The sequence below is a fragment of the Ascidiella aspersa genome, chromosome 2 (assembly GCF_963924565.1).
Source record: "Ascidiella aspersa chromosome 2, kaAscAspe10.2, whole genome shotgun sequence".
In the NCBI taxonomy this organism is placed as follows: domain Eukaryota; kingdom Metazoa; phylum Chordata; class Ascidiacea; order Phlebobranchia; family Ascidiidae; genus Ascidiella; species Ascidiella aspersa.
Window position 1 is genome coordinate 16,351,083 of NC_139448.1, and position 26,158 is coordinate 16,377,240.

A 26,158-nucleotide genomic window follows, 5' to 3' on the forward strand; every position below is an offset into this window, starting at 1 on the left:
TTAAAGAGTCACCTGGATGACCGCGAGACGTGCCAGGGAGAAAGTGGTGGTGACACCCAACACGCCGCCAAACACGACCTGCAAATGACGAACCAAAAAACTTTTTAACGACTTCAAAGCCGTGGGGGGCATCCTCGGGATTGTTGAGACAAGAATCTGGGGTCTGTGGCGTGGGAACAGGGAGATAATCCGCTTTAGGCACCCCTTGATCGCCGATACCCAGTGTACAGCCGGATAAATACGACGCTGTAATGGCGCTGCGCCTTTTCAGCTATACACTAAACGGCAACGCGGCTCTTGAATCAATCCGATTTAGGGGATTGAAATTTTAGTTTCCTTGTTTTGGCGATGCGGCGGGTGGTCCTTCCCCTTCTTTTATATTAAGCTCAATTATGGGCGCGATGTTGCGCAATTTGCGCCTGTAATGTAGTTAGCGATCGTAGGCGCGAACAAGAAGTCGTACAACTATTGCTGTCGAAGCTCAAAATGCAGTGCACAGTTGCCGATTCTCGGGGCACATTAGACACGCTACGGTGGACAGCTTGATTGCGCGCGCCCATACCACTGAACGAAAGGCAACAGATGCGCGGGAGATAATTATTGTAATCGGCTCGGTGCACTTTTTACCCCAAAGTTGTTTTCGTCGAAGTTCGGGCGGCCCCCGACTGATCTGTTGGAAAACAACACAAAAAAGGCAACCGGCCGCGTAAGCCAGCCTATTCTTCAAAACAGCACCTCTCCAGTGCGGGATGCCTGGAAGGGTCGGGAACCCTAATGAATCCGAAAGGGTAAGTTTAGTCGTACTAAAAAAACAAACGCAAAAAAAGATTGCTGGAAACAGCAGAAAAAGCAAAGGCGCTTGACTGGGGCGGCACTCACGCTCGGCGTTGATACATCAATAGACTTCGGCGACCCGCGGCAGCGACAAAGGCGGCAAGCTGAGCAAAGGCGCGACCAGGGGTGGCCCGGCACCGACACCGCTAATTTTACGCTCATCGGATGACAGTCGGACGAGCGTCGGCCAACGCTAATGAGCGTTTGATTGACGCGTCGCTTGACGAGTGCGCGCAGTTCGCAAGGGCGAGGAAAAGTCCGGCCGTTAAACAAACCCGACCGACACGTACGCAACCTGGCTTGGCCGCGAGCGAACAGCCACTGATCGGCGACTTTTACGACCACCGATGGTTTGTCCATTGATCTCATTTACAGAAATTCTTGAAAGGACCGGAAAGCGAATTATGCTGCCAGGAAACCCTAAAATAATTATGAACATATATACTTACGTTTAGATTGTTTGAGGATACGCTTACTTAATTTTTTTTTCCGAAATGCTTCTGCTGTTTCGTTGCTCGATTAGTTGATAGTATAAATTACAAACAAGGCCCCAAAAAGCCGCAAGGCAGTTAATAGGACGGTGCCCCTTGGATACCGCATTCATAAAAAAAATTATCAACCCTGAATTACAACCAAATGAACAACATGTTTAACAAGGCTCAGTTCGCGGGTGTGTGGTGAAATTGCAATAAGTCTGCCGCGGTTTAAATTTAATCCGAAATATATTTTCAACAAAAAAAACTTTTTGTTTTGATTTCAAAAGGCACCAGCTTAAAAAGGTAATATTCAAAACCGTCAAGATGCCGATTTTAAAAATTGAACCTTTTTACGTAAAATAAATTATTTCACGTAAAGTTTAGGTAAAATGGAGTATTTTTCCCAAAATTAATAAACCTATGACAAATAAAATGAGAACAAGTTGTAGCCCATTGCCGACATTGAGTGTAGCGAAGCACAAAAGGAAAATTAGTTTATAATTTGTTTTAATATAATGTTGCGTCATTATACCATTTGGTAAAAATAGCTTCCGGAATGAATGGACAACTAAATAAAAATTTATATAGTTTTGCCAATAGCCTAAGCGTACTAGTTTAAGCGTACTAGTTAAATCATCTAAAAAAATTCTTTGTTTAATCAATATATAATTGTTAGTGAAAGAAAAAACAGGTTTAAGAATTGAGAGCGGCGGACAGAAATAACAATCCTCGAAAGCATATTATTTATATAGTTATAAATGAAAAATTACAAAGCCTAAATCTCGCTAATTGAAAATCCATGAAGACAGAGGCAAAACGGTAACTGGGTCAAACATTTGTCTTTGTCAATTAAAAAGCTGCTGGCGCCAAATTTACCGCGCTGGCAGGTTGACCGCAGGCCGCAAAGTGACAACGGCGGCCTTGCTTTGCTTGTTGCCACTCCAATTAAGTTTTTTCGTTGGGCTTTATACAAACCCATAAAGCCGAAAACATGAGTTCGGTGGTATTTCTTAATTTTAAATTCGCTCACGACTGTATAACCTAAAAACACAGCTATGGTTAGCATTATCCAGAAACCAATATCTTTTAAGTTAGTAACGGCTTTTAAGTTAGTAACGACCCATAAAAAAATATATATAGGAATAAATTTAACTTCGATCGTTCAAATATGGTTGCACTCTTTCGGTCGGTTGCATTTCTTAAAAAATTAGTTATTACTATGAAAATGGCGTTTGCAAATTTTGGCTATAACAGTTCTTTAATCCGTGATTTTAATATTGGAAAATAATTTCCTTTTAAAACCAGTAGCAAGTTTGCAGCTGCAATCCTTCCAAAATAATACCATTAAACGAGCCAAAGCATCAAGAGCACTTTCGGACATACCATGCCCTGTCAATAGGGTTTGATGGCGAAATAAAATCGCGCTGTTGAGAGCTGCGGGGATTAACCCGGGGTCCCAGGGACAGGGTGACGATTGAAGCTCCTGGGGTGGTTTACTGGGGTCAGGGCTCGGCCACGACCCTGAAGCGGAATTCACAGCCTGGTAAACGCAATTTCGCCCCGTCAACAGCCGCTCAGCATTAAAGGGCGCGATTTCGTGCTAAGAAGCAGGTTGGGACGTTGTACGGTGGTAAATTTGATTTTTTATTTCAGTTTTTAATATAAACCAAACTAAAAACGTTTCTATCTTCCGACTTATTTAATCTGAAATTTACGATTACCATGTTTTGATCGCAACTTAATTTTTAGTCTATACCATTGGGTTCATAAAAAAAATTACCGCACAACTTACTTGAAAATTAAAATAATCGCAAATTTCTATTCGCTCTGATTGGGTTCGGGTACAGGTCTGCTGAATGTTTACCGTGGCTAGGAAAACATCGTCAGCACATTTTGGCAAGTAATTTTCGCCTGTAAAGTGGCCCTCACCTGCAAAGTGGCAACGCGTGGTTTGCGATGTTACAAAAATATCCATAAAAAACAGATGCCGCAACGACCCCTGTACTTAAGACTTCGTTCAAGCGTAAAAAGGTGAACGACGGGTTATGGCCTGGATTGCGCAAAGTAGGCTAGAGGCTCGATTTCGCAGCGGTCGCGACTTCAACAAAGCAAATTTGCCCAGCAATACGCTTGGATGGCTTTGGCTGCCACAAAATGGAGTTATTTTATTAAACTGGAGCACCACAGCTGCTGCGAACTTCGCCTGACCCTCGTCGGTTGAGACGATATGTGAGGGGATAAAAGCAGGAAGAATGCGCACAATTGCCGTTGCCTTAGCAGTGGGCGACGACACCGTGCTTCCCAGAACTTTGGCGATGGGGACAGCAACACAAACAAGCCCGACATGAATGCTGACGATTCTATGTGCGATGAACTTTCGTCGAACTTTGCGGCAAGGACGGAAAACCATATCCGCGCGGTTAAGCGCGAGTTCACGTGCTTACCTGCCTTAAGCCGTCGGGTCATCAAAAGGTCAGCGCCAGTAATTGGACTCGAAGTCGGCGTTGGATGCAAATTTCGACTTTTGTAGGCAAAACACGCTGCACACGATTCTACATAAAATCATAGGTAACTTTAGGAATTCTTTAAACTCTAAAAACGTGAAACTTTAGGCCGCCCATTGTAAAGAGAAGCCACTTAAAAATCGTTGCAATTCCTAGTTTTTGAGTGAACAATATTATTAATTTCCAAAACACCTGAGTCTTTTTCATGCGTTGTTTCGACCTTATTTACCATTGATTTCTAACTTTTCGCATCTGATTTTACTTGGACCACCCAACCGGCTACTTAGTTTATTCCTTATTCTTTGCTTGAATGTGTACGTTTGGCACCTGCACCATTTTTTTTTCGCCCGCAGTGTTGGAAAAGATTGCGGGGATTCGGAAGTTAAATTTAGAAAAGGCTCAAATCATCAAATTATCCCAACTATACGTCAAGCCACTTTGCTGGCCCCTTGTTTAAAGTCCCTTTTTTGGTTTTGTCTAAATTAGGGCTATTTTAGGACGATTTGTCCCCTTTTCTCAAGAAAAGTGAATGGTCCTTCGAGGACGCTCAAAAATGCCCAAATGTCCTCTTTTTTCGCTTCGAGTTGGTTGCTTATACTTTTAAAAAGACTGTTAGGCGAGACGTTGTATTGTTTTCCAAAACATTACTGTAACCACGAATACATGTTGAATTGCTGGTTTAAAAATGTTTTTCAACGAATCGCCCTACCAGCCCTACCGAACCTAACATGTAAAAAGGCCCAATAATAAAGCAAAGGTGTGTGCTTATTTACTTTAAAACGCAGGATTTTAAATCGTTACTTATAACTCTCTTCGTAGCAGCCAATAGCAGAACCGTCGCCCTCGAAACAAATAGATCAATATTTGCGCTCGAGTCGACCAGCAACACCAAATTTCCTATTAAAAATTTCCTACTCAAACGTAGCAATTCTACCTTCGTTTAACTTGCCGGAAAAACATGTCCTCTTTTTGGGTGCTAAAAATATGGTAGCCCTAGTGTAAATGAAATTTACATCCTTTCGATCTGTCTTATTTTAACTTTATTAGGCACACGACATGCCGTTAACCTAGGCTCAATATTTATTACGTAACAACGAAATATAAGAAATACGTATAAAAGGTAACTGCACGATTTAATATACGCTAAATAATTACAAATAAATATGTAAATGCACAAAAGGGTCTATAAAAGGTACGATGAATTGTTTCTGTCTTCCACAGGCGTTCAATGACGACAATACAAAAATGTTGCACTCGTTCCATGAACAAACTGAAGACTTTTTTCAATTAAACAAGCCATATAAAACAGTTTACAACGTATTATGTCCGAAACAGGTAAATGCTGTTTAACATTTGGCGAAAAAGTTTCATAAACTATATAGGAAAGAAAGGACATCCCAGTTAGTAAAAGATATATTTACAAAAAAGTATTTGTACAAAATAATTTGCTTAAGATTAGTTTAATATATACGATTAGACTGAATAACATTACATTAGTACGAGGATTTTCATTTTAGGGTAGAAAAATGTCTTCGATGTAGAAGTTGTTATGGGTTGTCCAGCATGTACGCAGGAATTCTGCAGAGGCAAACCTTTGTTGCTGATTAAGAGTGATTCGGCATGTAAATTGCGGAAAATTGTTTGCTTCGTCTAAAGAGGGAAAACTAGAATGAGCTCAATCGGCGTTCCTTCGATCAAGACTAATCCGCCTAAAAACTCGTTCATCATCTCCCCCCAAACAATGTTGATCACTGAAAGCATATGGAATCTGTTTCCAGCAACAAACGAAGGGCAATTAGTCATAATTTTGCGCGCCGTTGCACCGGGGCAAACAGGTTTCAGGCAATTGAACTAAGCTTTGGATACAGATGCAACCAACGCTATACTGCAAGACAAATCGTCCCACTCGTAGTCAAAATCCAAATTTCTAAGGCGGGTTTTTTTTTGCGTAACTAATCTTGGTTTGGTTCATATACCGCCACGTACAATAAACACTTTGTTGCAAAGAGGTTGTTAAGTTTACGTGACCTGAAGTCCTACTAGACCAGCCTTTCTTAACCTGGGGTAAATTTACCCCTGGGGGTAAATTTCCTCACTTTAGGGGGTAAATTAGCTATAAATCAAAATATCCACATCAGCTGACGAGACAAAAAATAGTGCCAGCTGTAGGTATTGGTAGCATAGTTTCCTGAACTGCTTTTTTGAAGCTAGCCTGGCCTAACCTATTGATTTTTTATCGCCTTGTGTCGACAACGTTATGCTTCGCTAATTGATCATTTTTTCAGTTTCTTGACATTATCCTTATCTTTCAGTTACTTCATTAATACGTCATTTACTGTTTGAATAAATCAGGTTCTTCGGCAGTCACGGCATAGATTAAGGCAGTGGTCTCCAACCTGTGGGTCTCGACCCCAAGTGAGGTCGCCTAACATTTTTGTGGGGTCGCCATAACTCACCATATTCGTAATGTTTTAGTACGATTTGTGTATTTAGTTTTCTTTACAATGAGGTATAAAAATTGCTGTTTTTAGCTCTTAAAGACCTGCTATATCAGTTAACATACATATGACAAAATTTGTGTTTTTTGATTTAGCGTATCAAATGTCGCACTTTTTCTAAAACCACACCAAGTTACATGTACAAGTGTTTCAAATGTAAACAGTAGACGGAGATGTTTAAAATCGTCCCTCATTTGTAACATCATAACAAATGCTGTTGATTTCTAGTAAAACATCTGCGTTTTCTGAAGTTGCATTCCACTGGCCAAATTGGAAAGCATATTCACTTAGAAACACAAACAGGCGAAGAGGCTTATCGCTAAAAACATTTTTTACTTGTCATTATGAATACATTCCCCGGCGAAGTAGGTGCCCGTTCTGCTGCATTCTATAGCACTTGTTTTAACATTGCCTATAATTGTCACCAAAATGGGGTCGCAATGTAAATTCTAATTACATCTTATTTAAATTGGGGTCGCTTATTTCAAAGATTGGAGACCACTGGAGAACGTGTCTGCGAGCAGTTTTGAAAGTTCCGATACACTTTTTGACATTTTAGTGCTGGTTATACATGTGATTGCCTAATTTTGTCACTGGGTACGGCTTAACTGGCCAAGTTAGTTTATTGTTGATCTTTTTAGTCCAATGATTAAGGCTTTAAAGAACTCATTGACTGATTATTATAGTCTGTAAAAGTAACAAAAAATGTAATCTTAAAAATGGCGTGTCCCAAAAGAAGAGAAAGTACCAGAAAAATTATTTTAATTTTAGATTTACATATTTTATTGAGAATGGTCTTTAAGTTCCTCAGTGTGTCTCGAACTGGAATGTTTTGACAACAACTCGTTGCCAAACGCAAGGGAACCCGTCGCATTGATTATACCTGATGTAATTTGTTACTTTCCTTTTTCTAATAGATGAGAACTATTTTATATAATGGGGGGTAAATCTGATATTTATCTTTGTTAAAGGGGTAAAACATACAAAAAAGGTTAAGAACCCCTGTACTAGACAGATAGTTTTGGTAAATTTTTTTTATTTAATTCCCTGCATAAAGTTTTGTTTATGCATCTTAGTATATTCAGGTTTATCAACTAATTGTCCATTAAAATAAATGCAAGTGGAAGGACAAACTATGGCTATCAGTCAGCCTGTTTTACGGCAAAATTCATAGACAGGATTCCAACCTGTTTCCTAAACCTACAACAGATTCTCTGTTGTTATTAACGGGTCGGTACTAATGTTTGACAAAATTCAGATTTACGTATTTTGAATAATCTTGGACGTTAAACACTAATCATGTTTCCTATAATTTTAAAGTATTTTCGGTTCTATTCTGCGAAATTTTCATTTAGACAAATAATCAGGAAATGTCATGGGGTCAACCTAATTATGAACCAGTTATAGTTTACTAAAAGAGGTCATTAGAGCGCTTTGAACGGCACGAATGGCCAATTATGCTGATTCAGTGCGAAATACCAGACACACCATGTTTAAACTTAATTAGCATAAGATCATTGCGTCAGAATCACGAGACATATATTTCGTCATGTTTCTGCATAAAGGCGAATGAAACAGGACAAGGTCGATTGTCTCTCGTGTATAGGCGATTGTTCGAAATCGTATCGCTTTTTTACACGTCGAAGAAATAACATTTAAAAAAGCTCAACGCAGGCATCAACTTATGTTTTAAACAAATAAGCTGCAAATCCGGCACACTGATATAAAGTGCACAATTTGCTATATATTTTCAATATTATATTGTTCTTCCATTGTAAGGCATAAACACTGAAGGAAATTGTCTGTATTTAGATTTTCGACTTGAAATTTATACTTGTTGGTATTAGGAAAGTTGGAAGATATGATGCGACTAAATGTTCCCCACCAAATAGGGTAGATTCAGGATTAACGTAAAGGACATGAACATTTTCAGAGATGACAAATTTACGTCGCAACTTTACGTCATAAAACAAAGTAACCTACCGTGTCCAGACGGACTCATGTGCAAATATGTATCTAAAAGCGTATACAAACCCTCATAAGACCAAGAATATATTTATATTAGACGAGAATGCGTTAAAGAATTTTTATAATTGCTTTATTTATTTTGGAAAACCGAACTTTGCGCAAAATAATGGCATTTAGTTTATGTTTTTCCAAACGAGTTTGGGTGGCTGTTGAGCCCCAAAGAGGACCAAGTCATTGTCGATGCAATAACACATTCACACTGTAAAGTTATTGGAGATTCGGTCAAAACGGCAACATTTACTGCATAATTCGCTTTATTATATCGTGATCTTAACATTATGATATTATAGATAACCCGGCTTTAGATGTTGTTACTTCATAGGTCTTAGTTTCCATCCATATGATGTCATCATGAAGTTGAAAGATCGGACAGGAAAAGTTGTGGAGGTATAGGAAAAAGTTTTTTAAATCTCAAATGTTTGTTGACTATTGCCGGCAAAATATTTGTGTGCTTTTATTCAAAATCCGAAATGTTTAAGCGGCACTAGATTAAATCTCTGTTTGTATTCTATACAAATGCCGATAATAAAGAGAACAACCCCAAATAAGAAATAAGCAAACAAACACTTGGTTGTTGAGTTGACAAAAAGTGGGAAATTCCACGAGTTGATGTTGCAGAAGGAGTCACTCCGAGTCCGAGTTCATTGTTTGTAAGCTATACAGGGCTGATAAGCCGATAAGTTTTTCAGTCCTTGGTGTAGGTCAAAACATGTCAATTCGAATATGCTACAATGGCAAACTGGAGGACATCACCAACCAAGCAATTTGTAACGAACCTTGTTGCGTTCATTTTGATATCCATCTGTTTATGAGAAGATGCGAAACAACAAATGAATCATCGGGAACACACGTTAGGAAATTGTTTAGTGTATATTTCGAACAAATATTTTAGAAACACATATTTCGAACAAATATCTAGATTCTAGAAACACACACTCACATTTGTAGATAGTGATTTCGCTAACGAGCAATTTATTTTCGTTTAAAATTGACTTTTTGTTTTTAACTACAGTTTATAATAGCGTAGGGAAGTATAGCTATATAGACCTAAGCTGGTAATACGTTTAGTAATTATGGTCAAATGTCAAGAGTTTGCCAGGTCATGTTCTTCACGACTCCGTACAATTATTTGATAAAAAACGTTAAAAATCGCGAAACCAAGATATAACTAGAAGATCTCTTCAGATAATGCGAAATGTTTAGTTTAAATAAAATTGAAAACAAACATTTGTGGAGTCAGACGCCTTAGCCTGATCGAGTTTTACAGGTGCAGCTTTTCACAATGATTTAAAAAAATTTGAGTTACATTAGTTAGTTCCGACTGTACGTCGTACAGTCGACTAACTAAATGTTTTAGAGGAATTTTGACTTAAACTTGAAATGTATATACTTTTTGACGTTTTAATCGTTTTTATGTTGAGAAGTTTTGCTTTTAATTCGCTTACACTAGAAAACGCTGCGCTGTATCCCGAACCATGATTTGTTACACAGCGAAGACTGCTGATAAATATATACCAGCGGTCCATCGTTCACATTATATCTGTGGCTAAAATTAAGATTCATGACTTTCTCTGTAATGAGATATTGTTAATTTTTTAAATAAACAGAACATTCAGCACGCATATATTTTATTGTGGCGTATGGTTGATACCAGGTGCGTCGCGGGCAAAAGGAAAAAATAATTTTAATATATAAACATATATTTTTTTACTTTAATTTTCGTCTTAGCAATTTAGGAGAAATAAACCTACTGGCCAAAAAAGCAAAAAATGTTAAGCACTGCTCTAGTGTAATATAGGCCAAAATACATGTTTGCTGCTCGTTTTTAACAAGTCGAATATAACGACCAGTAGTTATAGCCAGATCCAGTTATTGCCCCTTATTTGTTGATGATACTTCGTGAAGTGATTTGAAATAAACTACCTATATGCAGTTCAGTTAAGTATTTAAAATACTAAAACTCTTTTTGTGTGGCTAATGTGTTATAAGAACCACTGCTTCTCCTTGAATTTAATGTTTTGACGACAGCGATTGCAGATATGAGCTGACTGATAGAAGTTATTTTTGTTCGTATCGAGTTTGAAATGTCGTATTATTTGTAACCAGTAAGTTATATGAATTATATTCTCGCTGACCAATTGTCTTCCTAGAAACCAAAAAACTATCACCTACATGTAAAAAAACATTGGATTTCATAAAATAAAATTTACGTAGTGAATGTAGCCTAAAACGGAAGAACTCCACCGACCACGGTTCAACAAACGTTTAAACATTGACCTCATAAACCAATATAGTTTCTCTGGGATTGCTTTAACCAGCCTTGAATTGAGATACAAGTAAGCGAACAAATATATAAAAAGTCCACCATTGTTTGCTAAATAAAAGCCGAAGAAGTTATTTACCGAGCTTCGTTGAACTACGGTAACCGTGCGGTTCATCGTAAGTTCACGTGCGCGCGCAGCTCGTACCTAAGGTAGGTTCGGGTCAATCGAAGGTCACCGGCAGTAATTGGACACGGAGCCGGGATTAAGCCTGACATTTTCAAAGGACTGGCCGGTCAAAAGTTCAACGAAAAACAACCTCCTTCGCCACGGAACCTTACATGAAAGACAATGATAAGTGGCCTTAATCAGAAGTAGGTGCGTTCTGTAAATCACTACAAACAAAAAAACGCTTAGCTCACGTAGTTTTGGGTGCAACAGTAAATTTGGCAGCTTGCGTAAGTAAAATGCTGACGGGAAGAGGGCGGGTTTAGAAGAAGCCATGGTATCCAATCAACACCACAAAATATGGTTATAATCAACGACACAAATTACACAATTTTATATGACCTGATATTGTCATTTATTGTGGATAACTTTTTGGAGCTGATTCCAAAAATGTAAGCACGTTTTTTCTATCGTCGATCGTTTGCTGGCAGTAAGTAGATTTGGCCTAAACGGGTTATGCGTTTAGCTAACCAGCTAATAATGCACATACACAACATGTAGAACATTAAAATTTATTAATCTTCCAAGATTATTTATATGTATAGGGCGATTATTTTTTTACTTTAGAAATAGGAAATTTTGACCTATTGGAATACATTGATTTAATCAAAGCGTTGTTGTATGAATTAGCCTACTGCAATGATGTCTTGGCGTCGTCAGTCACTTGTTTATAAATACTGACGAGTGACGACCGGTGGAACACAAATCAATTATTGTCGGGTTTATGCAAAACTCTTTTGAAATGCCAAGTTAGTATTTTTGGTACATTAAAAAGACAAACAACTTTTAAAATGCCACAAGAAGGGCAAGACGCTGGTAATTTAGGACATTGCTGAGTAAACATTTTGATTGAATTGCAAGTAAATAGATGGCAAAATGAAATATATGTCGGTTCTGCAGTGATATTTCATAAATTACACAGTGCTTTTTTGGTTTACTACACTATAAATGCCATTATATCATTCTTTATTCTAGTTTCTTTATGTGCATTATGTATGCCTAACTTTTTTGACCACCCCTGCTTATTACACAGCCTACTGCGATGTCAGAAAAAAAAAGCTTGCTCTTTTTACCAAGAAAATAGGACGTTTCGGATTAAATGGGAAGAGCAGCATTTTTAAAATGAAATGGACAAAACTATGCTCTATTTGCTTTAGATTTTACACTTGTTAAATTGCATGATCTATCTACGCCCTACGGGTCGGGCTCCCTTTTAAAATCGACCGTTTAAATTTGGCTAGGATGCTAACAAAGGTTAAGAACCACTGGTCCATGCCCTTGTAGTTCTTCTTAACCACAACGGACAGCAATAGTTTAAATTGAAACAAAAATCCGCACTCGATATACATATAAACAAACCTTCCCCTTTTGCAAGAAACTGTTTCTGCCAACAGCGATTTATTTTCATGGTAAACAAACAAAACGCAAAAGAATGTGTCAGCGATATGGCAGTTCAAAGGTTATACAGCACATAGAACGCCTGGATATTTTAAATAGATTTTGGATTTAGAATATCGAATTTTCTTATGTGTAGTATTTATGCTAAATATCGAAAAATACTTGGCGTATCATATGGCCAAAACAAATAGGTAATAACTACAAAGCATAATTGTTCGTTTTTAGAAACAGATAACGTCGAGTTGGACAAAACAAAAACTTTTGTATGATGTTTGTTTATTTTCGTTTTGTTGGTATTCTTGATCGAAACTGCTGAGAGAAAGCGCACACTTTCAAATTTCAATTTTCGCGGTCACAGTAGGGGCATTATTTTTAAACCTCATTTAAGTCATCTTCAGAAGATGTTTTACCAAATGTTCGTCGTATCCTATTTCGGCTTTTTTGAGACAGAGCCGGTCTTCGCGTCGCCGGGCGAAAACTTGGTGAACAGCAGCGACGGAATGCGAACCTTTGTCTGGTCAGAGTTGGAGAGGGTGCGGGAAACGGGGGTGAGGGGTCTAGCCCCAGTTTCGGTCCCGGCGGAGGCGCTCCTGTTCTGCCCGGCGATTCTCAGCAGTTTGCCGCCGGCAGCGACGGCCGCCTCTCCCCTTCTTGCAAGGAGAGCAGCGTTACTAAGATTGGCCTTCCTGGAATTGTTATCTCCCGAGGAGGAGTTGTTGGTAGGGAGGAAGACGACACTCGCCTCACTTTGCGGTTTTCCTCCAGTCGCCGGCCGCGAAATGGTCACCGTGTGCTTTCTGTTGGTGGACAGGTTTGCTGAACTTCCTATGTTGTCAAGCTTGATAACCGCACGGGACGAGGGTCCGGGCAATATGCTTGTTGCTGTGCCGATTGAACCACCACCGGAAGGAGATGGGGTAACCTGAAACGATAGATATCTTTAACAACAGCATTTAACAATATTCACCGCTATTTTTTTAATGATCTTCTAGTTTTTTAAATTTTTTACTCTTTTATTTGTTGTTTTGTAATTTGCTTTCCTAAAACCACAAACAATGCAACTTGATTTTCGGTATACGGTTTATACGTCATTTTTTTAAATCTTTTAACATTTTAGCACACTCTACTGAACAAAGGGTAGCAACAAAAATTGACAATGTGGTACAACTGAATTAAAACAAAATGTGTTACAACTAAATTACAATAAAATGTGTTACAACTAAATTACAATAAAATGTGTTACAACTAAATTAAAACAAAATGTGGTACAACTAAATTAAAACAAAATGGGGTACAACTAAACAAAATGTGGTACAACTAAATTAAAACAAAATGTGGTACAACTAAATAAAACAAAATGGGGTACAACAGAATTAAACAAGCTAAATCAAAATTCATTCACTTTCGTGTTTAGTCGCTTTCCGTCGGATTGAAAAGCGGATCCCAAAACCAGGTCAACGAGGGGAGTGGGTGTGGAGGACGAACTGGCAACTTTGGTGCCAGGGCCAAGGCTAGAACCGATCTTATTCGAGGTGACGAACCTCACGGAAGCGCTCGGTTGGTTCGTCATATTTTTCCTGCCGCCAGGCGCCAGGACAAGCGGAATGGTGCGCGGTTTGCTGCCCGAGGATAATTGTTGCGAACTGAAAGCGGTGGGTCGGTTGGTGTAGGAGATTGGCAGGGAGCCCTTCTTGGAGGGCACAGCGGTTCCGGACGACAGGATCCCGGTAAGTCCGGATGACGTCAAGATGTACCTTGTAAATAAAAACGAAAAATGTACACTATGCAGTATGTCTTAAAAAATGCCCGAATAAGGTGCACGTGTTAACTTTACTTTTCCCTTAATTATGGCAGCATGCTTGCCATTTATGTAGTTTAGTTGGGGCTGTACTTATGTTACCCGGTGTTAGCCTTTATATTGCCTATTTATTTTTAGGTTACCTATGCTTATAATTAACAACATGTTATTGATTCATTCGAATTAAGGATGCTTTCATGTTAATAATAATTTACCCTAAGTAGTATAATATTTAACTCTGTGCACTTGTATGTCACAAGCTGAGTCATCACATCACTGGTGGCTTCATGAAGATAAGTTTACAGCACGGACGAAAAAAAAGCCAACAAAAAGTATACTCAATATGGTATTGCTCAGCGAAAATAATTTGATCAAATAGAGGCAGCACAAGCGAAAACAGAAGCCTATGGAATTCTAACATACCCCAAATCCCTAAGATAGAAAATCTAAAAAGAAGTGATCCAGAAAAATAACAAACCCATCAAGATCAAAACTCACGGGTCGGTGCATATTGATTGCGACACGGTGTGCGGCACGCACGACAACATAGTATGAGCAAAATTGTTCATTGTGCAATGAACTTTTCACAATGTCACAAATGCATATGCTCCACATTATCATTGAACGGGCGACGACCGAAAAGGAATTCCAACCGGCGTTGATGTACAATTTAACACCTCACCTCACAACCGATGGTTTCGTTTTGACACCAGACGTCGATCCTGTAGCCGCGTTCTGATTGGTCGCCGCCAACGTCGCGGTTCGTTTCTGCTTGTAAACTCTCGAGCGCCCCTTTGCGGCGTTCGAGGCGACGCCTCTTGAGCCGATTGTGTCCAAGCTGTGGCGACGTGCGTTGGCGGCCAGACCTGAAAAGCGATACATCCAGATTTTCAGTTACGGGCAAAATGCCGTGTAAAGCTCACAAAGTGATAAACATGCAGGGATTAACAACCAGTCAAAGACGAAGAGGCTCGTTTACCCTCGATCTTACTGTGTTAAACGCAAAGAGCCAAATTATACATACTAGTATAAACCTGTGTTTCTCGACCACCTCTGCCTAGAAAAGGTTCAGTGAAAATTTGGTTGCCAAAATATTTGCTGCTATAGAAAGATAAATAAGATTAGTCGGCCGACAAATAGTTATGTAAAACAAAGTAATGTAAAAAAGAAAAAAAAGCAATGTTTACGACCTTGGCAATAGCAGGGCCGCCAGTCTAACAACGAAAATACAATGGCAGGTTAGCTTCGCTTGCCAGAAAAAAAGTGACTGTTAACTACTTTTTGACATGAAATTTTCGTTGGCTAACGTGACTTTAGAAGTGAATGAATAATAGCATTCTACGCGGGTTCGTTTTTATGCAAGACACATCATTCCAACCGAAATCAGTTAGAAAAGTGTCTACAAAGCATAGAAAAGGCATGTTAAACGCAAAGAGTCAAATTATACATAATAGTATAAACTTTTTTGATCGCCGCTCTAACAACGAAAATACGATGGCTTGGTAGTTTCGCTTACCAGAATAAAAAGTGACTGTTAACTACTTTTCTGGTATAACAGTGTCGTTGGCTAATGTGACTTTAGAAGTGACTAATTAATACCATTCTACGCTGTTTCTTTTTTATGCCAGACACATCATTCTAACCGAAATCAGTTGGAAAAGTGTGCGAAGCATAGAAAAGGCACGTCGGCACTTACGAGATATGAAAAATCACACAGAATATCATGGTGTCAGAATACTAAAAAAGAAAAATCCACTGACAATATAAAACGAGGCTTCACCTTGCAGCTTTTTGCCGGCGGCGGAAGTGTTGAACTCGGGTGACGGCGACCTGCCGTCGTTGCCGGAGTCCAGCGAACTGGTCAGCTGTTCCAAAATGGCGGTGGCCTGCTGTGTTTCGCGGTCCTCCCGTCTGCTCCTGGAGGCGAGGAAGGAACGCGATTGGTCGACGCTGAAAGAGTGGGAGCGCGCGAAACCAGAGGTGGGGAGCGGATGGCTGGCGGGAGCAGGTGTCGTTTTGTGTGAAGCAAGCAGTTTGGTCACTGTTGACGATGATTGGCAGGTTAAGGTTGATTTGGGGTATATGCAGGTTTTTTTTAAGGTTTGGTTTGGGTGACCGCTAAGTAGTAAGTTTGTGGAAGAGTTTTACAAAAAACAACGACACCCATACGCCGAGCTAGCTGCAAAACATTGGTAAAGCATTTTGATGCAGCGATGTCAGTTAGTTAAGTTTTTGAGGTTACAAACCACAGGCAAAAGATAATATTTCATCAAACATTTACGATTCGAAGCAAAATAGGACACCTCATTAAACCAAAATACAACAATAAATACTACTGAAAATAAATAGCTGTTCGCATTTGCTTCGTCGCATAAACTTGTTTTATATAATATTTAAAAAGCTACAATAATTATATGTAGTAATGGATTAGAAAACTGCACCATACACCAAACGCTTATAAATAGTAGTTCTACTGCGGATTTTACTATCAGATGAGATACTTGGGGAGTAAATATAAAGTAATAAGTTAACATTCTGACAAACCAGCTGGCGAATACATCGATGGTGTAGAAATGCTGAATGCGGACGAAGATGTGTTGATATCACCTGTGGTCAACACGAAAGTGGTAATAATGGAAAGCGTTTGTTAAGCCACGAAATATCACTAACATAAAGTTATTACTTTTTTATAGCAGCCTAAGTAAATTGTAGATCAAACGCAATAAATTCTAATATAACTGAGTTCATCGAAGGGCAAGTTATATAATTTCTCTGGTAGTTTAATTACTATAAAATACTAACATTGGTATAATTTTTTGGCGAAAATTGCTATCGATTAACAACGCCATTAGTATAACCTGGACGTTGGCGTTAAACTTGACAAAGTCGGAAGTCCACTAATATAAATAGCCCCCGAGAGATGTGTTTTGATGTTAACTACTCCCTTAATGTAAGTAGGCTACAGCATTTCTTCAAAAAGAATAAACAACGTTGTAAGACCATAAAAGCCTTTTACCCAAGTTTACTGTTAAGGAAGATTCCATATTAACTTTCGGTGGTAAGCTCGTGGAAACGCTTGCGGTCACTTCCGGTTCGGTTGTCGGTTTCGGAAATCTGCACAAACCACAAATGTCATTTTAAGCTTGCCAAGCCAGGGAAATCAGTTAGGAGAATGTAACAAATAACGCCGATACCCGTGCCGCTTTGAAAAATCAGTTCACTTTGCTCGGGGCTACAAAACCTTAATGCAATTCTATTCTTGCGACAAGTTAAAATTGAAAATATAAATAAGTAACTATTTTTTAGTTTTCCTTAACTATCTCAATTTTTTTCCGCTGTTTTTACGCCAAAAACACTACCTAACTCTAAATCGGGGTGGTCTAAGCTAAAAAAAGCTTTTCAGAGAAAATCACAATTATCTCCATTTTTCGAGTTATGTGTAAATCTTTTTTGTATGCCCAATACGCCACGCCGGATATTAAAACTTCTGCAAAGAATAGTGTGACCCCAGAAGATTTTCAGCCATGACGTTATAGCTATGAAAACAAAGAAATCACTATTCAATTAGCAAACGGGCTGTTTTTTCTTTCATAGTGTACCTGTTTAATGTATTTGTAATAAATTTTGTCTTTTTATTTTAGAAGAGTGATGATAATGTATAGATTGTTAAGTGCATATTTTTGAGATCCAGTGACCTAAATCGCATGTTAAATAATATGTTACAGATAATATTAAAACAAAGGCGATACCCGATTAATAATATCACGACTCGTAATTTAGTAGTATCGGTGCTGATCCAATATCAAATATATTTAGGCAGTTAAGCCTTTTACAATCTAACGTGGAGTTACATTAATAAGATAAATTTCATCCACGTTAAATTATAAATTTCTCAGAAAATATTACAGTAAGATCAATGGTAAAAGGGAAAAAAAAACATTCGGCCTCGTAAGCTGAAAAGCATTACCACTGCAGTTCAATACGATCGATTTTGCCAACTAGAAGATAGCAATGACGTGTCGTAATTTAGTATTGGACGGCCGCTCGTTTTGCCAAAACAACGCTTATCGGTATCGAATTCAAACAACAAGACGTCTCTCCTAAAGTCACGCCGCTTACCGGTACAGCATGCAGATTTTTACGCACCTGAGGTTGGAAGAAGGCGACATAACGGCAGTAGCCGGGAGCTGCTGGGCGCCCACATCCTCCGCCTTGTCGCTGTCACTTCCCAAGATGGCTGCGATCGCGTCTTCCGTCTGCTTCTCGGTGGGCTGAAGCAACTGCGACTTGCGTTTGGAGAGGGCCGACGACAGCTGGGCGTTGGGGTCCTGTGTGTGGAAGAGAATTCGTGCGTCGGAATGCGCTTCGTGTAAGCATGATGTCGTGCCCAGGCGCTCATACGATAGTGAGTTTTTTGGCACGACCTAAGGACCAATCAATGTAGCACAACCCAGTTAAGAAACACTCGGGCTAAGCTAGAAATGCATTAATGCTAACCAGCTCCCTAGAAGTTACCCAGTTACCAACTTCAGAATAAAAATGAATTTCCTAACATAAACATTTTTAAATTTTTTTAACTTTGTGTACTATTTTAGTTTTGAGAGGTAAGAGGACGTTTGGTCTCGAAAGACACTGATTTCGAAAAACAACGTTTGTGTGGTTTCCATGGTACTGTTTGTGCTTAAAAGTAAATAGATGTCACGGTTGGCAAAGCTTTTCATGTACTCTTCAGATCGGTGTTTTGTCACGTTTCCCATCAATCAATGTTGGCAAACCAGCGATCAGTAACAAAAATAATTACTGTCAGTAAACACTTTAGTTTAAAGTTGGTGGATGCAGTTCTATTCTTGTGATAAGTTAAAATTGAAAATATGAGTAACTAAATTTAATTTTCGGTAACTATCTCTATTTTTTTCTAGCTGACTTTTAACGCCGGAAACACTACATGTTTAAATGTGTCACGTGTAACGTTCAGAAATCACAATAAAAATGGCAAATTAATAAAATATACTACAAAATAAGCGTACAATTTGTTCGCCAATGTTAAGCAGCACTATTGAGGACATTATTACACGCGCAAACCTTCGTAAGATCGATTGTAATGCTGCGTGAGCCGCCGTTCAAGTCCTGACTGCCGATCCTTGACCTCGGAGCGAACTCTTGACCCCTGGAGGACGACCTTGACCTCCGGCTGTCGTGGTCAGTACGTGACGCAGAAAGACTGGTCAGTCCGCTGATGGACCCTGTTTGTAGGTTGAATGAGAGTCCGTGGAGCTGTGAGTTGTTGACTGAGCCTGGTGCATAAATACGAAGTTTGCTAATCATAGAACGAAGTTTGCTTAACATCGAAGGCTACAGTTTTTTTTATGATATTCATTCGAGAGTGGCCACTTGTTATTTGTATTTTATGCACTAATTGTTGGACAAAACAAGTTTTCATTACTGAATTCGTTGCGTCAGACAATTTTTCAATTCAACAAGGTTTTTAAAGTTAAACATGAAGTGCAGTAAGGTATTTAAATACCTGAAACATCGGTGAGGTCGCCGTAGCTGTGAGGATGGTGTCGTTTCATTGGCTGCAAAAGCAAAAAAAGCTTAAAACAATAACACGGAAACTAAATGGTACCTATGTCCGTTTTAGATGCCTAAATCCACAGCAAAGTTTTGACTAATATTATTTATTTTAATTGCTTGTCTTACGCCATTGGCTAAAACTGACCAACCTTGGCGAGTTATTACAATCGTAATCGTTTTACTGATATCCGGTTCCGGTAGATAACTTGGTGGCTATTACTGGCTTAAACAAACCAAGGAGTTAGATAGACACGTTACACACCACTTGGCAAAGGGAAATAAATCTACATCCGATAAGCGTTACCTCGGGAGATCCGCCGTCTCTATATTTCATTTTCTTTGACGTGGAAAGCGAATCATCAATCGAGTACGTTCTACCTACAAATGAACGTAAACACAGATAAATATGGCTTATCGCAAAACATTTTCTGTTTTGGCAAACTACCAATTTCAAATAATCTCAAAATATGTAAAAACATTTTTACATTCTTAAAACCTAATTACGCACAATTTAAAATCTCAAAGACATAATAATGTCCACATCAAGGTTGCAAAATACACCACGGGTAATTCTTAAATATTTTTTAGGTTTATTATAATACAATTAACTTACCGGCACTATTATGGGCACGTTTTCTTGTGTTAGAGGTCTGCAAGAAATGGTTGTTCAATTAATAATAGACGACGAAACGAAACCAAAAATAAAAAGTATACTTTTGGCCAAATGGTAAAAGTGAAACAATGTTATCCTCATATCATATCTAAGAAATAAGATGTTTTATAATAATTTACGAGTGATATATTTACAAGATAAAATCGTAACCTCCACGTTGGATGAGAAATTATCGTTTGCAGATGCAAAGATCATGCGAAGAAATTCGCAAATAGACTCGAGAATCTGCCTGGAAAGAATATAAAAAACTGCATTAAAAAGGATTTTTAAAGTGTAATGGATAAAATTTTAAATGCAGAAAACTTTGAGTTGGTCAATTTGGTCTTGTAGATAGCCAAATACAAGGCAAAAGCAGTTTGGGAACAAAATCGGTCAGTCAATTAGGATAAACAATAAAAACTGGGAAGATCGCAATGTACCATTGAGTAATCCCATTTATTTAAAAATCTATGTTAATCGGTACCGGTCAGCCATCGATTGTGTGAAAGCTCCCTGTCTCTTGACCTGGTGGGAGACTCGCAGCCAGTCGTCGGCCCCTTTCACCACCACCAGCGAGGTCACGCTATCGGCAAAGGTGCTTTCCCTGGCGTCCTCGAGGTCATTGACCCGACACGTCATCGCCCGGTCACCAATCACGAAGTGGATCGGTGTGCTGATGTCGCATAAGACGTCGTCGATCGTCTAAAATAGTTATATATATTATACCAGTGTTTCTCAACCTTTTATGACTAGCGGCACACCTCAGAAATAACTAATAGATTGCGGCACCCCCGCAAGATTTTCCTTAGGTTATTCACTAGAATGTCACAATAAACGGAAAAGGAACAAAGGAACAACACACATCAACTCTACACAACATAGGAAGTTATAATTGGAGTTGTTTCACTCTAATCTTCACACAAAAAGTTGTAAACCCCGGTTGAGAACCACTGCATCATACCATTGTAAAAACTTTGGTAAAACATTCAAACTTAGCGACAAATCGTGATAACTTTCCGGATTTTACTTACCCCGCGTTCTCCAAACATGCTGTAAAGTGGAAAACCCAAACATATGACTCCTGAAACGTCTTCTTTTAAACAAGCCTGTAACAAAATACGTAATTTTTTATTCTGGTAAGAAAATATAACAATAAGATGATCGACACTATTTGCTTTGAAACATAGTAGTTTAAAATACAGATGGTGGCATTGGAATTTTTTTTAAGTTGCAGGTTACAATCGTCTCTTAAAAATTACTGTAATTATTTGTAAAAAAAAGTACAGTTCAAGAAAAACGACTAAAGATATGCTTATTATAACAGTTTATCGTTTATACTAAATATCAAACCTGTCCCACTGTTAAACAAAATACCACTTTTGGAGTAGTGGTAAAGCCACGAAGACAACATTCCTTAGAAACGCTGTTTATTATCAGATATGACAATGCGCGATACTTAAAAAACTATACTTTAAAGATCATTAGCGAGGGAGCAGCAATTAAGTCAATAGCTCTACTTTGTAGAGTCTACAAGCAACGTTTATACGAGTAAACTGGACATAACACTTTTTTATATATTTATTTACTAAAAGTTAGTTGAATCATATTTCCAAGTACACATTTGTGAGTTGTGATGGTCGTACGACACTATCAGCCCAAAACGTTAAACACATACTTACATGGCAGTTTATAAGGCTGGCGGTGTGCCATCCTAAAAGTATGATCTTTCGGTTAGGGTGCTTGGCGCTCATTTCACGGATGCACTTGCGGACATTGAACAAGGATCGTTCAGTAAGGTCATGAACAGTCCACGGATGTTTTTCTCCAAGCCGATCAACTTCTTCAGTGGAGGAGCTTGCTTGGACAACCTTTCAAGTAAATATTAAATTGCTTTTATCGGCTAATTTACCAATGTGTTGATGCATACTTAATATTAAATAAGCAAGTAGTATTTTTTTTTAATTTTTGCAATTTTAAATAGATAAATAAATTTTAAAATAACGTTCTTTCATTTTCAAATTTAACATAGATTATTTTTGTACAAAACTCTTGTACTGTGTAAGGTACCTTTCCTATCTGACTGAGTAATGTGTTCCAAAAGCGTAGACGCCGTGAAGTCACAGGCATAGAAGATTGCATCACTGAACATTGGACCACTATAAACAGGACAGAGTGGCTCAGGTTCATTTGCTGCAAGAAAAAGAAAAGTTGTTTTTATTACATTACAGATCATTGAATGAAAAGTCGTTACTTGTTAATTCTAATGGATATAGTTAATAGGGGAATATGAGACCTAAAACCAACAATACCGAAGGCAGAAAAATCTACCAACAACATAATACAGCCAAATAAGCAGTAATATCCAGTACAGGATAAGATCGCAATCATCTGATTAAGACCTAAATCGGTCAGAATAGATCCTACGCTACATTCATCAAAATAAGGCCTAAATAACGCCTAAAACTGTAGGTAGAGGGTATGGGACAATCGGGGCCGTCTGTCTGGCACCGGTCGTTATTGTGACAACGTTTGGACACCCTAGCTTGACCGGCGCCCTTTGGCATCAAATTTTTTGTCCTTTCTGGGGTTATTGGTGGGTAATGGGTTAGGTTAGAAAATGGGTTAGGGTTGAAATTTATTAGGGAAATTAGCGATGTACTTAGAGGTGGGGGTTTGCGGTTAGGTAAAATGTTGTTTGGGCATGTGTTACAAATGATTTCAACAATTTTTTCCAAAATTACAAATAAAAATATAGTATTGGTTTTAATAATGAAATCACCTGTTTCATGTTTGAAACCACTGCTGTTACAGCTGGGTCCCATGGTCGCTTGAGAATTATACCAAGTCTTTCAGAAGCAGTAGTGCCGGCATCACGTGATGGCATTATCATTCTTTCAACCAGAGCTGGTACCTACAAGAGCAATATAATGCACCTTTTTATATAATTATCTTAAATGACAAAATACAAATTTTTAAAAACACTTGCACTTTCCCAGTTGGGTGTGAATAAATGATGTTCAGAAAATTATTAAATAGCTCATTGCCAGATGTTATATTCTTGAATAAGGTTAACATTTTACCATTGGATGAGTGTAAAACAACACACAAATATTTCACTATGCTCTTGTGCAGTGTTTCTCAAACTTTTGAGCTAGGCCTCACTTGTTTTTGAAAGAAACGTCAGCCCCATGACAGGAAGGGAACCAGGATTTTAGTGTGATTGAGCAATTTCAGGGATGAAGTCACAAAGTTATGCCAAAAAACGACTAAAAGTTTATGTAGATTATTTACATATTTAAAGTTGGTAAAAATAAACTTTGGGGGAGCCATAACCTAATGGCCATGAACCGCCCCTGTAACCAGACCTACTACATGTCATAAGAATATGTGTTTGGTCTGTAAACTACAATAATATCCGAGCTCCACCAAAATTTTGGCAGGCCCCCCTTTGAGAACCACTGATCTAGTGTTTCAGTTCACTTTATACGGTTCCATAAGTAAAATATTTACTTTAAGAGTTATTACATTCTTGTGTGCTAAAACATAAGCTCTATTTCAAAATTTAGTCTATATTAAAATCAATAAAATACTAAATTACCATCGAACGAAGGGTCTGTACAATGTCAAGGTAACATGCAAGTAAGCTGACTGGTAATTTCTCAACAAGCAGCAAGTGAAGCCATTGTGAAAGTTTTAGAGGCCATCCAACACTGGAAAGGGCACTTCGGAGTCTTGAAGCAGAACGATCAATTGATAGTCTTCGCAACACTAGCTCATCACCATTCTGCAGTATTTCAATTTTCTTTATTGAATTTTTTGACAAATTAAAAATCTTAAGGTTTACATCCTTGCAAAAATCAATTTATTATATACTTGATTTTTTTTTAGATTTAGAAAAGCTGTAAAACTGATATTAAAACAACCTACCCCTTTGTAAACCATTCTGGACAATTTTTCATCTTGCAAAATTTTTATAGCACGGTTGAATAACTTCAGTTGTATAACACTCCACTGTGACCTAAATCAGGCGTTGCACAATTATATCGGTATATTTAAATAATGTAAACCATTACACAAAACACAGGTTCGCCAATAGAATAATATTTACACAAAAGAACTTGTTATGCAACATTTTTACACTAGTAAATTGGGTTCAATCATAAAAAATATTACTTGTTAGGAATTAAATCTTCCCAAATCAACTCATGATCCATTGTGGGACATTTACTTGACACTGTCACATGCCTTTCACATTCATTCATCTGCATTCTGGCTTTTTGGTCAACACAATACCAAGAAGATGAACTTATTGTTTTTGTTGTTTCATCAAAGCTGTCAACATCAATCTATAAACATTATAGAACAGTTGGTACAAATATATCTGACCCACAAAAAGCAGATTTAATACCTCAATGTCGCTGTCATTCTCTTCTTCCTCTTTATACCTAAGGATATTATTTATTTATAATGTTTTGAACATAGAATTATATTTAACTATTAGATATGTAATGGCTGGTCTAGAATATATTACCATAGATCAGGGGTGTCCAACATGATGCACGTGTGCCAAATGTGGCACGCGACCTAATTAAAAATAGCTCGCAAGCCCTCAAAAGACAGCCAATTGTCAAAAAGCTAAATTTGTTATATAGCCAATTGTCATAGTTTATTCACAATACAAAACAATTCAAGCAATTACGACAACAAACAATTACTTCTGATATTATAACATTATACTGTTTTTATTTTTTGTATAAAAGCGCTTTAATATTAGAAAAAATATAGTTGCTAAACTTTAGCACAGAAAGAAGTTGTAAGATAAAAATTGGCATGTCGGCATGTTTGAGTTGGACACCCACACCCCTGCCATAGATAGATTACAATATGTAGGTATTAGTGTTGAAACAACATAACATTTGAACAGTAAGCTATTTCCAATTCCAAACGGTAACAATACTGTTTTTAACTTAAAAAATAAATTTGTTACCTGGTTTGGTTTGTTTGATTTAATAGATGACACTGGTTTAAAATTCTTTTGATTGGTATAATGTGAGATTGATCCTGGACATTTTGTTCTGACCAATGTTTAGTGTAACAGTGATCTCCTTCAAACCAGGTCATATTGTTCAATACTGTTCTGATTAAGTGTAAATAATGAAAGTAGTAATGCTAAAAAGTTTAATTAAAGCATTTTATTGACCTATATTTAGAACATTAACCTAATACAATCAAAGACAAATAATAAAAAAAAGAAATGCAATGCTTTTACTTATTTTATTTTGAGCAAAATATTAAGGTGTGCAATCTATTAATTCAGGTGTGCACACAAATTGCTTTAAAAATCTCTGGTGTTCACCTTCCACAAAATGCAGACTGGTATGGTAGCCAAGTCAGTCCGACGGGATGAAGTGTCTTGTGTTAAACTCGATATGAGCAAATAATGAAATGTTTCAGTTTACCTCAAATCATGCATATTTAAACAAAATCAGTTCATGACAAGAAATAAATAAGGGCCATTCCGTGTCAATTCACACAGTCAAGAAATTCAACCTCTCCGATTTTCCTTAAATTTTACACACCTTTTCACTATCCTATATAATGAACACCTGCAAATGCTGTTTTTTTACAGGTGATGGTACTTCTACCAAATATTGAAAAAACAATATGGTTTACATTGTCACTCTAAAAGGTCAAAGGTCATAGATATACAAAATTGGCCTTTCCAAGCAGTCGGCAAAAATTTCCCCTAATTTTATAACCTCGCCAAGAGCCCATTTTTGATAGGATTTGGCTAAAAATGGGTTGAAATGTTGCGAAAATTGCAGTACAAAATATTAAAGGGGTTGGGAGATATTTATTGTGAAACATTGTATGAAATGGAAAAAAGCAAAAAGTGGGGTCCTTTTA

At 37.9% G+C, this 26,158-nt stretch overlaps 1 protein-coding gene across 1 annotated transcript; it reads right to left on the reverse strand.

Moving 5' to 3' along the window:
- On the reverse strand, nucleotides 1–25,870 carry LOC146164009 (uncharacterized). The gene is made up of 26 exons (XM_083380653.1): nucleotides 25,239–25,870; nucleotides 24,660–24,696; nucleotides 24,425–24,597; nucleotides 24,179–24,269; nucleotides 23,850–24,035; nucleotides 23,031–23,162; nucleotides 22,319–22,441; nucleotides 21,931–22,119; nucleotides 21,283–21,357; nucleotides 20,736–20,953; nucleotides 20,423–20,501; nucleotides 20,213–20,249; nucleotides 19,904–19,977; nucleotides 19,550–19,601; nucleotides 19,108–19,319; nucleotides 18,172–18,353; nucleotides 17,042–17,139; nucleotides 16,570–16,632; nucleotides 15,806–16,066; nucleotides 14,708–14,891; nucleotides 13,630–13,981; nucleotides 12,716–13,149; nucleotides 9,731–9,786; nucleotides 1,110–1,254; nucleotides 628–670; nucleotides 1–78 (listed from the first exon to the last, which is right to left on the reverse strand). Exons 1-26 carry the CDS (start codon nucleotides 25,370–25,372, stop codon nucleotides 1–3), a joined length of 3,708 nt encoding a protein of 1,235 aa, XP_083236779.1. The 5' UTR covers nucleotides 25,373–25,870.
- Nucleotides 25,871–26,158: the final 288 nt, after the last annotated feature.

Bases quoted from the DNA above. Each gene is read 5' to 3' on its own strand.
- LOC146164009 (XM_083380653.1), bottom strand. From the start codon at position 25,372: ATGACCTGGTTTGAAGGAGATCACTGTTACACTAAACATTGGTCAGAA. The intron at 24,697-25,238 runs GTAACAAATTTA...TAATATCCTTAG, and splicing joins AATCAAACAAACCAAACCAG to GTATAAAGAGGAAGAAGAGA. The intron at 20,954-21,282 runs GTAAGTAAAATC...TAACTATTTTAG, and splicing joins GCATGTTTGGAGAACGCGGG to ACGATCGACGACGTCTTATG.